The sequence below is a fragment of the Aquarana catesbeiana genome, linkage group LG09 (genome assembly GCF_042186555.1).
Source record: "Aquarana catesbeiana isolate 2022-GZ linkage group LG09, ASM4218655v1, whole genome shotgun sequence".
Lineage (NCBI taxonomy): Eukaryota > Metazoa > Chordata > Amphibia > Anura > Ranidae > Aquarana > Aquarana catesbeiana.
In genome coordinates this window covers 298,803,860-298,822,077 of record NC_133332.1, presented here as the reverse complement: position 1 = coordinate 298,822,077, position 18,218 = coordinate 298,803,860, and the positions used below count along the sequence as shown (strand labels likewise).

Genomic DNA, 18,218 nt, shown 5'->3' with positions numbered 1-18,218 from the left:
GGATCTGTCTGTTTACATTGACAGATCCCCGTTCTATCTCTCTTAGGAGCGATCACGGGTGGCCGACGGACATCGCAGCCACGCGCATCGACCCTGGCGTTGCCCCACAGGCCGCCTTACAATGATGGCGATTCGCCCAGGAGAGCCAACCTGCTGCAGTACGACTGCAGCAGCTGGTCTTTAAGTGTTTAAAGTGATTGCAAAGCTTTTTTTTTTTAACAACAAATATGTTATAATTACCTGCTCTGTGCAATGGTTTTGAACAGAGCGGGCTGGATCCTCCTCTTCTGGGGTCCCCTACCGGTGCTCTGGGCTCCAACTCCCTTCTTAGTGCCCCCATAGCAAGCCGCTCGATCTGGGTTGTGTGCGTCTATTTGGACACACAGCGTAGCTCGGCCCCACCCCCAGCTCTCTGCTCGCAGGTTTTGAGTGACAGCAGCAGGAGCCAATAGGGGGGTCTGTAAGCCAGAATGAATTCACATTAAAATAATAATAATAAAAAAAAATTATATATATATATATATATATATATATATAAAACAAGGGCCAAAAAGCACAGACACATTACTCTGTCCAATGCATTCCATCTCATAATCCATTTGGAAGCACCAAAAGGCACATTAACTGGAAGTCCAAAGGGACCAAACTTTATCATATTTCCAAGGACAACCCCTGTTTAATTAAGTAATTTAACAGCATTTTGTTAAATCGTTTTCTTGGTACTACATAAATCTGATTTATTGTTTAAAACAAAATAAATACAAATATTTTAAAGCATGTGTATGTCTAAATTCTACATAAATGTTGTCTAAAGTATTCTTTTTTCTTTTTTTTTTTTACTACAGCACCACCCACTGTCTGGTCATCTAATGAGACAACAACAGTGGCCTCTCTGCTGCATGGCTCTGTGGTACTAAAGTGTGAAGCCAAGGGCTCTCCGCCTCCCAGCATCACATGGTTTAAGGATAAACGACCAATCGTGTCCAGCTCCAGGGCCTCCTACAGGGACAGTGGAAGGAGTTTGCAGTTGAATCGGGTGCAGCTCTCTGATGCTGGCACATATACCTGCAAAGCCACTAACCATGCTGGCACTGTTGAAAAAACATACCTGCTGGAGGTTTTTGGTAGGTTCCTCTACTGGTCAGGCTGGCATTTACTACTGACTAGGGCTCATTTATAAATAATTGAGATAATTCAAGTAAGTAGGGCTAATGAACGCAGAACCCAATTTACTTCTCTGCTTTCTATGTTTTCAGATTATAGTCTAACTTGTATAAAACATTTTTTTTTTTTTTTTGATAGAGTGGGGAATATTCTATCTGTGTCCCCATTAAAAAAAGATTTCCAACTTTTCCTGTCCTGCCAGGGAGTAACTCTTTGCAATAGGGAGACTCTAACGCTACTCCACTCAATCCAAGACATAATGAACCATTTGGATAGAATTGGGCTTTAAGGCCTTAGTCCACTTTTGTGATCATGTTTAATGTTACACCCTTATTTAATATGTAACATGGAATGTGATCACATTCCCCAACCCCCTACCCTCAAACCAAGCCTCCCCCCAATTAGTTGAATCACAAGGTGCTTCTCCCTGCAGTAGTCTGTTTTCTTTTAAAGAAGCTGTGTGTGCCACTGACCGCACATCCGTGTCATCCAGAGATCTGTGTTTTGGAAGCAAACAAGTCCCATCTGCTACCATGGCAGAGGGAATTGTGGATGTCAATGGAGCACAAGTGGAGTGACATCACTGCACTTATAGTCCATTGGTTGCTTTCTCCAGCCCCATATGGACCTGGACCTGGGAGTATGGGTAGAGTCTGTAGGAGCCCATGTAGTGCACCTATGATGTACTAATCGCGGTTGCAATATTCTGCAGGCCTGAAGGCAAAAAATGTATATAAATACACATTTTTTCTTTTATCAGAGTGGGTGCATGTATTATTTTTTTTCCAAAAGGTGGACTATGCCTTTAGGTAATAAATCATATAGAGAATGTACAAATCGCATGAAGATACTGACCCTCATGGCATTGTTGCCAACTTTTTCAGCAACATCTGATAAAAGTAGAATATTCCCTCAGTTTGGGGAGGTTTCTTCTCACTACCTGTAATGTCTCTGGGAAAGGAAGTGGTGGGGATCTCTCCTAGAAGGACACAGTGAACAATAAAAACTCAACATAAGTTATAACTCCTCACTACTGTATCAAAAACTGTAAAACAGTTTGACTGGAATTGGGCTTTTGCATGACACCCCTATCCCCAGGCTGCTGCCCTACTTCTCCATAGTCCTGTAAAATAAATACATGTATACCATATACACTATATTGCCAAAAGTTTTGCAACGCCTGCCTTTACACACACGTGGCATCCCAGTCTTAGTCCATAGGGTTCAATATTAATTTGGCCCACCCTTTTTTGCAGCTATAACAGCTTCAACTCTTCTGGGAAGGCTGTCCACTAGGTTTAGGAGTGTGTCTATGGGAATGTTTGACCATTCTTCCAGAAGCGCATTTGTGAGGTCAGGCACTGATGTGGACGAGAAGTCTCTACTCTAATTCATCCTAAAGGTGTTTTATCAGATTGAGGTCAGGACTCCACCCAAAACTTGCTCATCCATGTCTTTATGGACCTTGCTTTGTGCACTGGTGTGCAGTCACGTTGGCACAGGAAGGGGCCATCCCCAAACTGTTCCCACAAAGTTGGGAGCATGAAATTGTCCAAAATATCTTGGTATTCTGACGCCTTAAGAGTTCCCTTCTTTGGAACTAAGGGGCCAAGCCCAACCTCTGAAAAACAGCCTCACACCATAATCTCCCCTCCGCCTATTTAATTTATTCATAAACGACCTGGAGGGTGGGATAAACAGCTCAATCTCTGTATTTGCAGGCAATACTAAGCTAAGCAGGGCAATAACTTTTCCGTAGGATGTGGAAACCTTGCAAGAAGATCTGAACAAATTAATGGGGTGGGCTAATACATGGCAAATGAGGTTCAATGTAGAAAAATGTAAAATAATGCATTTGGGTGGCAAAAACATGAATGCAATCTACTCACTAGGGGGAGAACCTCTGGGGGAATCTAGGATGGAAAAGGACCTGGGGGTCCTAGTAGATTATAGGCTCAGCAATGGCATGCAATGCCAAGCTGCTGCAAGCAAAGCCAACAGAGTTTTATCATGCATTAAAAAGGGGATTAACTCCAGAGATAAAATGATAATTCTCCAACTTTACAAGGTTCTGGTCCGGCCACACCTGGAGTATGCCGTCCAGTTCTAGGCACCAGTCCTCAGGAAGGATGTACTATAGTTCAGAGAAGGGCAACAAAGCTAATAAAGGGACTGGAGGATCTCAGCTATGGGGAAAGACTGCAAGCACTGAACTTATTCTCTCTGGAGAAGAGACACTTGAGAGGGGATATGATTTCAATGTACAAATACCGTACTGGTGACCCCACAATAGGGATAAAACTCTTCCGCGAAAGAGAATTTAAGAAGACACGCTGCCATTCACTAAAATTAAAAGAGAATTTGTTTAACCTTAAACTTGGTAGAGGTTTCAGCAGGGAGCATAGATAATTTCAAAAAACTATTAGATAGGCACCTGAATGACCATAACATACAGGGATATACAATGTAATACTAACATAAAAGCACACACAGGTTGGACTCGATGGCTTTGTATGTAACCAAATTATTTGGACCAAAGCAAGGTCCATATAGACATGGGTGAGCAAGTTTGGGGTGGAGGAACTTGATTGGTCTACAGAGTCCTGACCTCAACCCGATAGAACCCCTTTGGGCTCAATTATGCCCCGTACACACGGTCGGACTTTGTTCGGACATTCCGACAACAAAATCCTAGGATTTTTTCCGACGGATGTTGGCTCAAACTTGTCTTGCATACACACGGTCACACAAAGTTGTCGGAAAATCCCATCGTTTTAAACGCGGTGACGTAAAACATGTACGTCGGGACTATAAACGGGGCAGTGGCCAATAGCTTTCATCTCTTTATTTATTCTGAGCATGCGTTGCACTTTGTCCGTCGGATTTGTGTACACACGATCGGAATTTGCGACAACGGATTTTGTTGTCGGAAAATTTTATCTCCTGCTCTCCAACTTTGTGTGTCGGAAAATCCGATGGAAAATGTCCGATGGAGCCCACACACGGTCGGAATTTCCGACAACACGCTCCGATCGGACATTTTCCATCGGAAAATCCGACCGTGTGTACGGGGCATTAGAGTGTAAACTGCAAGCCAGGCCTTCTTGTCCACCATCAGTGCCTGACCTCACAAATGCACTTCTGGAAGAATGGTCAAACATTCCCATAGACACACTCCTAAACCTTGTAGACAGTATTCCCAGAAAAGTTGAAGCTGTTATAGCTGCAAAGGATGGGCCAACTCAATATTGAACCCTACAGACTTATGCCCTGTACACACGGTCGGACATTGATTGGAAATTCCGACAACAAAATCCATGGATTTTTTCTGACGGATGTTGGCTCAAACTTGTCTTGCATACACTCGGTCACACAAACTTGTCGGAAAATCCAACCGTTCTGAACGCGGTGATGTAAAACACGTACGTCGGGACTATAAACGGGGCAGTAGCCAATGGCTTTCGTCTCTTTATTTATTCTGAGCATGCGTGGCACTTTGTGCATCGGATTTGTGTACACACGATCGGAATTTCTGACAACGGATTTTATTTTATAGCAAGCTCTCAAACTTTGTGTGTCGGAAATTCCTATGGAAAATGTGTGATGGAGCCTACACACGGTCGGAATTTCCGACAACAAGGTCCTATCACACATTTTCCATTGGAAAATCCTATCGTGTGTACAGGGCATAAGACTGGGATGCCATTAAAGCTTATGTGCATGTAAAGGCAGGCATCCCAATACTTTTTTCAATATAGTGTAGATATTGGTGCCTAGAACTGTTGTTTTTATGCCCTGTGGGTGTATGAAGTCTTCTGTCTTTGGTTTTGTCTCTAACAAATATAGTAATGTTTATATTGTAATTCAATGAATATCACATAATTGATAAACTGTGTCTATTTAGTTTCTCCAGGCATTGAGGGTGCTGGAGAAAACCCACTGAACATTAAAGCCATTGTGGGTCATCCTCTTGACCTAGAGTGCTCTGCAACTGGTCATCCTCCACCAGTTCTCTCCTGGCTGAAAGATGGACTCCTGGTATCTGTGAGAGATGGACTGCAGATAAAGGATGGTGGTCGGACCCTACACATTGCTGCAGTGGCTGAGAGCACCCAGGGCGTCTTTACTTGTGTTGCAATCAGCTTGGCCGGGGAGACCACCCTGAAGTACTCTGTGGAGGTTCTTGGTAAGATATGGAAAAGTACTCCCAAGTACACACAGGCAATTTTTAATCTTAGCTTGTAAATGTCAGTCTGATGTGCATTTTCTGAGCAGCTTTTGGCTCCTGACGAGTCCAATACAAATTGTAAGAGGAACTCCAAATAGACAGCTAAACATATATTGATTACATTTAGTGTATGTTTTCAGTTTTACCTGCCAAGGGATTTTGTATTCTATGCATCCAGTCTTGTGATTTAGACTTCATGTACATGGATGCTTAACAGCTCCTGTGTGCTAAGAAGTAAAACACCCAGTGCTTCCTGGGGCCCCAGAGAGCCGCTAATAAAATTGGTTGAATGTGGTCATGCTTGAGTAAACCCAGATGGCTTCTACATCAGCATTTACCCACGTATGCGTGTAGGGCATTTCTCCCTGTACATGCCAATTTTGGGTTTAAGAATGCTGCATACACACGATCGGACATTCTGACAACAAAATCCATGGATTTTTTCCGACGGATGTTGGCTCAAACTTGTCTTGCATACACACGGTCACACAAAAGTTGTTGGAAATTCCGAACGTCAAGAACGCGGTGACGTACAACACGTATGACGAGCCGAGAAAAGTTCAATAGCCAGTGCGGCTCTTCTGCTTGATTCCGAGCATGCGTGGAAATTTGTGCGTCAGAATTGTGTACACACGAAACGGATTTTGTTGTTGGAAAATTTGAGATCCAGATCTCAAATTTAGTGTGACGGAAATTCCAATGGAAAATTTCCGATGGAGCCTACACACGGTCGGAATTTCCGACAACAAGCTCCCATCGAACGTTTTCCGGCGGAAAATCCGACCGTGTGTACGGGGCAGAAGAAGCACCCTACACACATGTGCAGGTAAACACTGATGCAGGAGCCATTGGCATTTACCAAGTGCATACAGTATTGGTGGCTTACTTGGCACATGCAGCTCCCTGAAAAGCACAGGAAGGGGTTTTTTACACCTCAGCACAAAGGAGCTGATAAGTATTACACGTGCATTGAGTCTTATGCATATCTTACATACTGCAAAGATAGGCTTCCTCAGATATTCTCTTCGATCATTGGACAGGAGTGATGGCGCTGATTCATTGTACAGTGGACAAGCTGGAGGCAGAAGGCTGAAGCAGAAAGTTGCATTGTTCAACCAGAATTAAGTGTGTTATATTGGGTTTTTCTTTGTTTTTTGCTTTTTTTACTTTGTATAACTTTTAAGCAAAACTTAATAAAACATATCTTTAAAACAAAAAAAGAAAGCAGTGTTCAACCTCCTGTATGTACAGTGTGGCAGAGGTATATAAATCACAAAATCCTTTAGCAGGCAGAACAGTAAACATGCATGTGTTTAATATATACATTTAGCTTTTTGTTTGTAGTCCTACTTTAACTGGATCATAACTTTTTTTTTTTTCAGTTCCCCCAAAAGTTCAGATTGGGGACGGAGCTGAACACATGACAGTGATAGTAAATGACCCGTTGGATCTTACCTGCCATGCAACCGGGCACCCGACTCCCAGAGTGTGGTGAGTGCTGTTTTTTTGATTATCTGGTTTATGTGGAGAGAGGAAAATCTTCTATAATACCAGTTCGGACAAGAAGGTGGTGGTGGCGGAAGGTGGGAGGGGGGACGCATTCTTTTTAATATGACTTTATCTATAAGATTTTTTTTTATTAGCAAGTTACTTGTCTTAAAGAATAAGGCAAAACTTTTTTTTTTTTTTTAGTTTTAGATAGAGGGAAGAAAGATTAGAATACCTGTCAGTGTTTTTTGCTGTCTGTGTCACCATTAGGGAGATTCATCCTCTCTATTTGTCCTGTTTACCATTATCATTGAAAGTGAAAGTAGAAGAAAATCCTACATTTTAGGTTGTCCCCAGAAATGTTATTGAGCAGAAATCTTCCAATGGTGACACTAGTTCTTATGACCTGGGGGTTCCCTAGAAATTCCCTTCATTTGCAGGCATTTCCCCTCACTTCCTGTTTTGGCTATGGGACAGAAAGTGAAGGGAAATCTCCACAATGAGACAAAGATGGAAATACTAAACGTTACAGGGGTTATAACCCTCCCTTACTCTATCCAATATGGAAATAAAAGCTTTGCTTACAGTTCTACTTTAAGCTTACCTCACTTTTTTTGCATCTTGATGTTGCTGATACACTTGAGGCTTGGGTTCACACTATTGCGAATTGGAACCAGGACGCAAAGGACCCCTGCTGGGAGCCGCATCGGCATCCAGTGTGCCTTAGTGATGGCTTTTCTCAGGGCAGGTTTCCTGATAGTAATAATAGTAGCCCATGTCTGGGTAATGTGTGAAATAGTCACTTATGATCCCCATCAGAAGCTGCTTGTGTAACAAGCTAACAACGCCCGACCAAAAGTGGGAGACAGAGTTACCCTATACCAAGAAGGACATTCATGGCAGTATTATCACCAGATAGTTTAATAAAATCTGAAGATTTAAAAATTTGGAAAATATTTTTTGCTATGACATTAACATGTTGGCGTTTTTATGAAAATGTAAGGATTGCGTTTACATTCACTTTACCAAGAGAGAGGCCTATTTTGAGTGCTAGCCTAAAGCTGGCCATAGATGGGTAGTTTTTTTTTTTTTTTTTAGCCAGTTTCCTCCATCCACACAAACAAGGTAGATGGAGGAATCCACCCCAACACCCCGACCCCTTGGGACATTGCATTCTGACACCTGTACCCGCTGATCGAAAAAAGTTTTCCAACGTTCTCCTATAACAGAAGTCAATCAAATGATCATCTATTGTCAAGCAGGGACGGGCACACACTGATTGAAATTTGGCCAGTCCCTGCTGAACTGAATGGATTTTGATATGTCTATAGCCAACTTAAGTGTAGTGTTTAAAGCCAAACTTCAAGGAATTTTTGGAAAAAGTGTTCAACCTCTGTCTGGCTTTATTGACTGGAGCATTCAGCATTCATATTGGATGGATTTCCCCTCTCATCCTGTGCCAATAACACCCTGGTATACCCTGGCATGCATTGTCCTAAGATTTGTGTTTGTTGGCCATAGAAACTGCACACTTTCAAGTCATGCACTCTTTATCTGAAGCCCAATAATTCTATAACCCAGTGTATGCTGAGGCTAGTGTGTGGTGTAGTGCTTAGTTTACTATGTATTGGGGTGAGCGGTAGCTGTTTGTATCCCTTAATACAGCCCTGTTTTCCCCACACCCTTACAGGTGGTTAAGAAATGGTCACCCGGTCAGTAATCAGGATGGTCTGGAGATATTAGATGGAGGAAGGACTTTATCCATAAGTCTCATACAGTCAGGACATGGCGGGAGGTACACATGTAAAGCGGAAGGCGATGCCGGCTCTGCAGAGGCCATGGTAAATGTGTTAGTGCAAGGTAAGAATATGTGTGCTGGAATTGTTTCCTTTTCATCACCCTGGTTATTCTCCCTAATACTTATACCAAGAAGACAATGCTGCCTACTTCATCTGTACGGCACCCGTGTTTAACGTCCTCCATGTGCCTTCAGATGAACAGTTATTTTCAGTTATGTGCCCTTTATAAATAGCAGCTGCAACCTTCATAAGGTATTTCCTTATATGCCCTGTTTTTTATATCCATTTAAATAATTACACAACACTAGCTATTTGTGTTTAAAGGGAATGATCGTAAAAAAAACAGGGCTTATCTCCCACCTCTAAACATGCTAGTTCCTTCTCTGTCCCGTTGACCCTCTTCTTGAATGTTCTTAGTCACTGGCCCAAAACACATGCAGATCAGGAATTTTGACTTCACTTGCTGCATGCACATTCCAGGTCAGTGGCTTAGAATGTTTTGAAGCTACAGAAAGCCATGCAACTAGCTTTTTCAGGTCTGCAGTGGCAGCTCCCTCATTCCAACTCATGGAATCCTTTGGTCTTTCTTGTAAGGTTCCTTTGGTCTTTCTTGTAATGCTGCGTACAAACGATCGGAATTTTCGTCGGAAAAACCTTCCACTCAAGCTTGGCTTGCATACACATGGTCACACAAAAGTTCTCTGAATCGACCGCCATGAACGCGGTGATGTACAACACGTACAACTGCACTAGAAAAGGGAAGTTCCATACGAAGCGCACCACCCTTTGGGCTCCTTCTGCTAATCCAGACCGAGTCCTTCCGTCTCGTACTTGATTCTAAGCATGCGTGTTTTTTTGCGCGTCGGAATTGCATACAGACTAATGGAATTTACGATTTCTGATGAAAAAATAGAGAACCTGCTCTCAATCTTTTGCTGGCAGAAATTCCGTCAGCAAAAGTCCGATGGAGCATACACACGGTCGGAATTTCCGACCAAAAGCTCACATCAGACTTTTGCTGGCGGAATTACCGATCGTGTGTACGCGGCATTAGTGTAGATCTTAGCAGCTACTCAAGGCTCATATATAAGTAAAGGTCTACTATGCATGCTTCAATTAAAAATATATTTTTGATTTATGTTTCCAAAGAGGTTACATTTAATTAACAATGAAAAGAAAAACAAGCTTTGGGTGTTCTGGGCCACTGCCTATATTACCTTTCTATAACTCCAGGCTTTGTTTATCTATTTCCTCCATAACTGCTCTTTATTCACATATTTACCACCTCCAGGTTTCAGTGGTGGCATTAAATAAAGGTTGCCTTTTTTTTATTGGCGTCATTGATTAAAACTAACATAGAGGTCTGCCCGGCACTGTTTACTAAGATCTCATTTCTTTACAGAGCTTCCTGTGGTCAGCATCACAGGTGGCAGCAGCACGTCTGCTAAATTGCGGGAACCGCTAACTCTAGAATGTGATGTTTCCGGATCTCCACCTCCCTCCATCAGCTGGTGGAAGGACGGGTTCCAGTTATCAACCAATCAGCTTACACTGCAGGTATGCAACCCAGGAGCACTCCCCTGTGCGCAATGGGTGTAGGAGATCTACCTATTGTTATAGCCACATGTAAAAGCCATCTCCTTGTTTGACAAGCTGACAGCAGTGTGACTACATGGTGACTTATTATAAATGAGAGTCTCTGGAAGAGACTGGGATCAACGTAAAAATATGTCCTCCCCAAAGAGCTCTCTTCCCATCATTTGAAAACATCAAGCAGATACAGTATGAGTTGTTAAATATGCAAAATACAACACCTGACTTAAATAAAAAAGAAAGCTCAACTGTAGCCACTTAGAACATGCCATGTAATGCAGCTACACCCATGAGAAATCAGGTCTGTAGAGGAATTAAGTGAAACATGCTCCGACAACTCAGTAAGCACCTACTACATGGTACAGTTGTGCTCAAAAGTTTGCATACCCTGGCAGGAATTGTGACATTTTGGCATTAGTATTGAAAATATGACTGATCATGCTAAAAAACTGTCTTTTATTTATTATCACATAGTTTTTTGGATCCTTTTTAAATCATAATGATAACAGAAATCACCCAAATGGCCCTGCTAAAAAGTTTACGTACCCTGGAATGTTTGGCCTTGGTACAGGCACAGGACGTGGCACACACAGGTTAAAATGGCAATAAAGGTTAATTTCCCACATTTGTGGCTTTTTAAAATGCAATTAGTGTCTGTATATAAATAGTCAATGAGTTTGTTAGCTCTCACATGGATGTACTAAGCATGGATGTGATAATAAATGGCTTCATGTGATTGCTATCCTTAAATAAAAGACGTTTTTTTTTTACATGATCAGTCATAGGGTATGCAAACTTTTGAGCACAGCTGTATGTAAATGCAAAGTTGCTGTGATTGAGAGATGGGGGAATGTCACTGAATTTTGCACATAGTGGTCACGGACCTCCCTGGCTGCCCTACATGTATTGTCAATAGGAAAATCCTCCAAGGAATTTCAAATACCAAACCTTGGACTTCACAGATAAATACAGTTCACAACAACATTGTTCAGAGGAAATATAAATATAATTTTATTGGGTTGACTATAGATACATTTTAATACAATGATTTTCATATATGTTAATTCCTAACAGTTGTGATGGAAACATCAGGCCATACCACAAACCATTTACTGTAAGCACTTTCAACCACTTACAAACATTTAATAGGTAAACAGATCAATGCAATTTACCATTAACAATTTCTACTGAGTGGAAAACAATGAAAACTGTTGGCTGTAGACTGTAATGATCTGTTTAGTCATTTTTGTAGTTGAAAGTTGTGGAATTTGCATGAAAATTGCTACTTTTATATCCAGCATCAAGGTAGCCATACATGCATTAATACTAAATACTTTCCATAATGATAAAAAAAATTGTGGCACTTTCATAATAAAAATAAACCTCTGCTGCTATTATGATGCACTCACAAGAACTTGCTGTCATAAGATTATCATCTTCATCAGAACATCCAAACAGTTATTTAACGTTCACCGCCTTAGCAGTTAAAGCTCCAGAGTTAAAAAAAAAAAGAAATTCAGATAGGAGAAGCGGACATTGGCAGTTCCTTGTATGGAAAATGGCATTCCCAGCTTCCCTCTCGATGTGCTTGCTGCTTGTTGACAATCGCAAGAAAGTGGAAGCTATGAGCATGAAGGTGTGCAGGGATGCCTTCTTTGATGTACAGACATAGAATCAGGTGTGAAAATAGGCGTTTAGTTGATAACACCAGTGTAGTTCTCAACGGACATAAAACACAGATCTATTTTTGTAGAATTAAAGAAGAAGTAGGACCAAAGCTCATTTTTCCCTATTTCTCCAGGTGTGCATTTAGTCCTGCACTCCTGAGACCTGTATTTAGCAGGCTAAAGTCTGCTGTTGGCTGACATCATTCATCCAGTTCAGGCTTTAATGTCAGAATCCACCCAGGTGCCTGACTGGCAGCTGGCTCAGGCTCTCAGCGTGTGCTGCTGAGAGCCTGAGCCAATTGCTCCCGCCCCCTCCCCAGCCTGGCACTCCAGTGAGCACTGGAGGGGCAGAGAAGAATGTCAGTGACTGACAATCACCAGCTCTCTGCTCACTGAAGACCGAGAACTGAGTGATCAGTGGTCTTTGATCTTCTCTGTCTTGGAGGAGGTGGAGGACAGATGCAGCATCCATCTAGGAGAGTATGTTTCATTTTTTCAAATCCTGCATTTCTCTTTTAAGCAGGAGATACACACACACACACAGTTGTTTTTTCATTCAACCGCCAGGTTGAACAAAAAATAAATGAACATATCCCTGCATATCCCAGTCTTGTGCTGATCGAAGGCTGGTTTTCCAGTAGGATCTATCAACAGAAGCTGGTCTAACATCCGGGCTTCCATTGAACAGACAGAGGCACACACATACCAGCATTCAGCTGGTTCCTGCTGAACTGGCCGAATTTTTGTACATGTGTACCCTGCTTTACATTATTCACATGAATGTATTAGGGCCCTTTCACACAGACGTGTCTGTGTATAGACTCCGCTTTCTCAGTGGGGGATCGCTCTGTCGATCCCCGCTGAGCAGGCAGATGACAGGTCTGTCTCTACACACTGTGCAGGGACCGACCTGTCAGAGCGCCGCTCTCCTCTATGAGGGATCGGATGAAGACGGACCATAGAGTCAGTTTTCATCCGATCCGCAGACAAATCGAAAAATAGGGTTTTCATCCGTCACACTTTAGCGGATCGGAGCGGGTCGGATGTCAGCGGACATGTCACCGCTGACATTTGTTGCTCCATAGAGGTGCATGGAGCGTCCGTTGACTGACAGGCGGACCTGAATGGTCTGCCCGTGTGAAAGGGGCCTTGAATGAGTTATATATTTTACTACTTTACAATTTTTTAAGCTAAATGCTGGATTCTATTTTGTATCTCTTTTATCATCTTATAGCAAGGGTCCCCTCAAAGGGTAGTTCTTCATTGTTTAGGGGCCAGACTGTGGACAGCGGGAGTAAAAAAATACCACGACATCAGTGGTCAATGGCAGTAAAAAAAATGGTGATTAGTTAATTTATAGTGTTAATTCTTAAATGCAGTAACTCATATTAACTACACAGCCAGACCAGTATATGATAGATATGGATTGAAAAGTGATGTTGTGCTTAGTGGAACTCCAGATAATCAATTCAAAGTAGAATTTCCTGTATGTTTACGGTTTTACCTTCTTGCTTATTGATTTTATTTAGTCTCATGATTCACATACCCCTGCCACAGGGCACAGCCAAAAAAAGATCATTCGGCTACTATCTGGTTCACTTTTACTGATTCCTGGAATGCCTCCCTGCTAATTGAACTAAGATGATAATATTATTTATTTGTGCAATTAGCAGGCTTGACATGGAGTAGTGACACAGGACAGGAAGCTGCATTGCTGAACCAGGAAATAAGCGTGTCACCTGCCTGCGTTGGCCTAGAGTGCACATCAGTCAAGGGCACCATCAGTGGTCTAGTTTGTGAGTGTGTGTGTGTGTGTGGGGGGGGGGGGGGGCAGGCGGGTTCCAGGAATTCTGGGAGTCCAGGTTCAGTGGCGGCAGCAAACAGCGGCGTCCTTGGGGTGCGGGTGGGCATCCAGCTCCACACGGTGTGTTAAACGAGGGCAGATAGGCCTGAGAGCCTAGGACTCAGGAGAAGCGATCCGCCGCATCTCCCTGACCCCCCCCCCAAAAAGGGCAGAAGCAGCGAGCAGCAGGTGCAGCATACCCCACACTTCCAGAGTATGGACTCCTCCAACTTCCTCTCTAACGTGAGGTATGGAGAACAGGCTGACTGGGGGCCCAGAAGACGGGAAGGAGGTGTGGGCCGCAAGGGAGCTGCTGGAAGGATCAAAGCACCCCGCAACAAGGAGACAGACTGGCATGAAAGGTACCATACAGAGACTGGGACAATAGGAGGCATACTACCCTAGCCTGTCTATATACTACCCAGAAAGCAAGCAATCGTGCTCCAAGTTTGAAAATGACTTGCTAAGCTATTGCTAGACTTTCCAGGCTTCACAATTTTGTTGCACAATTGTTCCATGTCCGCATTGCATGACTCCAGTCAACTTTCTTTGCAAACATTCTGGAAGTCTGCTGCAAGTTCTGGTTCAGTTATGTTGTGCAATAGTCCTCCCACCACAGGGGGCACTGTGGCTGAATTTTCATGCTGTAGACTTGCAGAGCTCTTGCTCACTACAACTTTGCTCTTGCTAGAGACTTGCCACGCAAATTAGCTACAAATTAGAAAAGTGTCAACTAGAACTAATGCTTCAAGTGCTCTGCATGTGTACAACTTGCCAGTGAAAATGTGCCAGTGAAAATGTACAGCAAGTTAACAAGACTTACAATTCAACACTGCCACAAATTTGTGGCAATTTATCCTTGCTATATGGGTACCCTAGCCTGTCTATATGCTACCCTAGCCTGTCTATATGCTACCCTAGCCTGTCTATATGCTACCCTAGCCTGTTTATATGCTACCCTAGCCTGTCCATATACTACCTTAGCCTTTTCGTATACTACCCTGGCTGGTCCATATACTACCCTGGCCTGTCCATACATCTGCTGACCATGGCTGGCATGAATAAGCTAGCCGGTGCAGCCACTATTTGTCTTCAGGCCGGGTCCAGAGGCATAGATGCGGGCCTGCTGAGGAAACAGGTGGGGAGGCACTGCAAAAATCTCCACCCCCACCATCACCACTGTATACATGGGTAGGGCAAAGTCAGGGTTGGAGCCAAGGGGGCTGCAAAATTAGGTTTCGCCTAGGATGTTAAAAATCCTTGCACCAGTCCTGCCTGCCTGGATGTGCAGTGTGGCAGGGGTGTGTAAATCACCCGGTTGACTAAATAGAATAAGTAACATTTAGCTGTTTTCTTGGAGTTTTGCTTTAAGAACCAACACCTAGGAATAAGAACTCTTTATTGAACAATGTTTTTTCCTCTCATTCTTCCTGAAATACTAACATGGATTTTCTGACAGATTGAGGCAATTTCCATTGATGATGAAGGTGTTTACACTTGTGTGGCTGCCAACTCTGCCGGAGAGGGAAGACAAGATGTTATACTGAATGTGCTGGGTGAGTGTATTTTTTTTTTAGTTAAAAATGTATTAGATGCAGAAATATAACAAAGACTAGCACTTGTTTGGTATTTAAAGGAAACCTAGCAGTTCTGCAGCAAACAGGGGTTATATTGTAGCTCCCCTCCCCGTACCTAAACTGCTAAGGCAAAAGAAACACCTCAAAGGGGTAAAAATACCCAGGAAACCCAACAACCCATTCCATAGGTCCTGTTCAGTTTAAGAGTGAAATCTTGAGAGATTTAAGCAGTCTCCACTTTCCTGTAATCTTGCAAGAACACAAGGGTGACCTCAACCTCACCTAGGTGGGGTCCAAGGTCAAGGTTTTTTTTGCTTATATTTTTTTATTGTTTTATTTTAGCCCTAGTAGTTTAGGATGAGGGGGTGGTGGGAGAAGTTATGATATAGCTCTTCTAGGTCCATTTTAATGAAAAACCATAGGGGCTCCTACATTATTAGAAAAGTCAAGTAGTCTAACAATATCTGGGCTATGATGGGTTCCCAATATGTTGTTCAGTGGTCGATAAGGTTGTCTGATGTGCTCAAATGTTATCTGTTGCTTTCTAGTGCCTCCTAATATTGAGCCAACTGATGTGAACCATACAGTGGTGGAAAATCTCCCAGCATCCTTAGAGTGTTTGGCATCAGGAAGTCCTTTGCCTGGTAAGAAGTACACGCTGCTGCTGCAATTGTTTTCTAGCATTGGTATTTTATTAATTCTATATTGGCGATAAGGTTATCCAGACCAAGTTTCTATACTGATCCTACGAGGTGGTATTAAAAAGTTTTGAGACTAGTTTTGTAACATGCCCACAGATGGCAACACAAGGCTGCACCGCAGTCACAGGGAACACCGACTTTCATAAGTCAGTGTGCCAAAAGATATCATGCTGTGTACATCGGGAGCTGTGCAACTGGTGCTATTCTGACCACGGGCATTACCATTTCTGCTATCTCATCATGGACAGCAAGTTAGAACAAACATGAGTTTCTCGCCAGAATCTACATGATCTCACTTCCACACCCACCCTACCCACCCAGATTTGACTCTTGCTGATTTCACCTTCTTCCTGAAGATGAAGGTCTAAATCAAAGGTCACTGTTTTGACACCAGCATGAATTGCAGAAGGTGCTTGACACACTTTGAAAAGAAGACTCACAGGACACATTCCAGAAGTGTCAGGAATGCTGGGAGAGCTGTAGTGCTGTGCAAGGAGACTATTTTGAAGGTTATAGTGTGTAAACGTAGATAAAGAACTTTCTAATAAACAGAGCTAGTCTCAAAACTTTTTGATACCACCTCTTATAATACTCCCCGTCTCCTCTTCCATTTGAATAGGCTGCCCTCTTCTGTTTGTTCAAGATGTTCCACTGCAGATTTTATCACATTGAATGGGAATGCCCACCTATTCGGACCAAAATGCTCTAAGTCACTGCTTTCATTAGTTTGCTTACTCAAATACTTAATATATGTATTCCCTTAAGGTGCCTATTTGGACATATTGATGACGACCCTCTCCCCAAAAGTTCCCAGCTCTTTTATGCAAAGAAATCTATAGCTAAAATGAAATTCTCCAGCTCCCCCTACTGTGGCCTTTTGGCTCAACCTAATCAACCAGGAACCCTCATTGTTCAAAATGACATATGAGGTCAGGGGTTGCTCTAAGAACATTTCATAAGATCTGGAACCCATGGGTGAACTCGGACCGTACTATACCACCTGATACTTAAGGTATTGATTGGAGCTAGGGCCCACTTGCTGACTTTCTCAATTACTATACATACACTATATTACCAAAAGTATTGGGACTGTTCCCACAAAGTTGGGAGCATTAGATTGTCCAAAATGTCTTGGTATGCTGATGCCTTAAGTGTTCCCTTCATTGGAACTAAGGGGTCCAACCCCTGAAAAACAACCCCACACCATAATCCCCCCTCCACCAAATGATTTGGACCAGTGCACAAAGCAAGGTCCATAAAGACAGGGATGAGTTTGGGGTGGGTCACATTAGAGTGGAGACTGTGAGCCAGGCCTTCTCATCCAACATCAATGTCTGACCTCACAAATGTGCTTCTGGAAGAATGGTCAAACATTCCAATAGACACACTCCTAAAGTTTGTGGACAGCTTTCCCAGAAGAGTTGAAGCTGTTATAGCTGCAAAGGGTGGGCCAACTCAATATTGAACCCTACAGACTAAGACTGGGATGCCATTAAAGTTCATGTGCGTGTAAAGGCAGGTGTCCCAATACTTTTGATAATATAGTGTAAATAAATTATATATATATATATATATATATATATATATATATATATATATATATATATATACACACACACACACACACACACAGTGGGGACGGAAAGTATTCAGACCCCGTTAAATTTTTCACTCTTTGTTATATTGCAGCCATTTGCTAAAATCATTTAAGTTAATTTTTTTCCTCATTAATGTACACACAGCACCCCATATTGACAGAAAAACACAGAATTGTTGACATTTTTGCAGATTTATTAAAAGAGAAAAACTGAAATATCACATGATCCTAAGTATTCAGACCCTTTGTTCAGTATTTAGTAGAAGCACCCTTTTGATCTAATACAGCCATGAGTCTTTTTGGGAAAGATGCAACAAGTTTTTCACACCTGGATTTGGGGATCCTCTGCCATTCCTCCTTGCAGATCCTCTCCAGTTCTGTCAGGTTGGATGGTAAACGTTGGTGGACGGCCATTTTTAGGTCTCTTCAGAGATGCTCAATTGGGTTTAAGTCAGGGCTCTGGCTGGGCCATTCAAGAACAGTCACGGAGTTGTTGTGAAGCCACTCCTTCGTTATTTTAGCTGTGTGCTTAGGGTCATTGTCTTGTTGGAAGGTAAACCT

At 42.6% G+C, this 18,218-nt stretch overlaps 1 protein-coding gene across 1 annotated transcript in view; it reads left to right on the top strand.

Annotated features, from left to right (window-relative positions):
- The window catches only part of HMCN2 (hemicentin 2), a 318,398-nt gene that overhangs the window by 197,091 nt on the left and 103,089 nt on the right, over positions 1 to 18,218 (top strand). Inside the window, exons 31-37 of the mRNA XM_073600486.1 lie at positions 846 to 1,124; positions 5,069 to 5,350; positions 6,775 to 6,883; positions 8,571 to 8,740; positions 10,082 to 10,236; positions 15,242 to 15,338; positions 15,908 to 16,003. Coding sequence (XP_073456587.1) covers positions 846 to 1,124; positions 5,069 to 5,350; positions 6,775 to 6,883; positions 8,571 to 8,740; positions 10,082 to 10,236; positions 15,242 to 15,338; positions 15,908 to 16,003 — 1,188 coding nt within the window. The remainder of the gene's footprint in view (positions 1 to 845; positions 1,125 to 5,068; positions 5,351 to 6,774; positions 6,884 to 8,570; positions 8,741 to 10,081; positions 10,237 to 15,241; positions 15,339 to 15,907; positions 16,004 to 18,218) is intronic.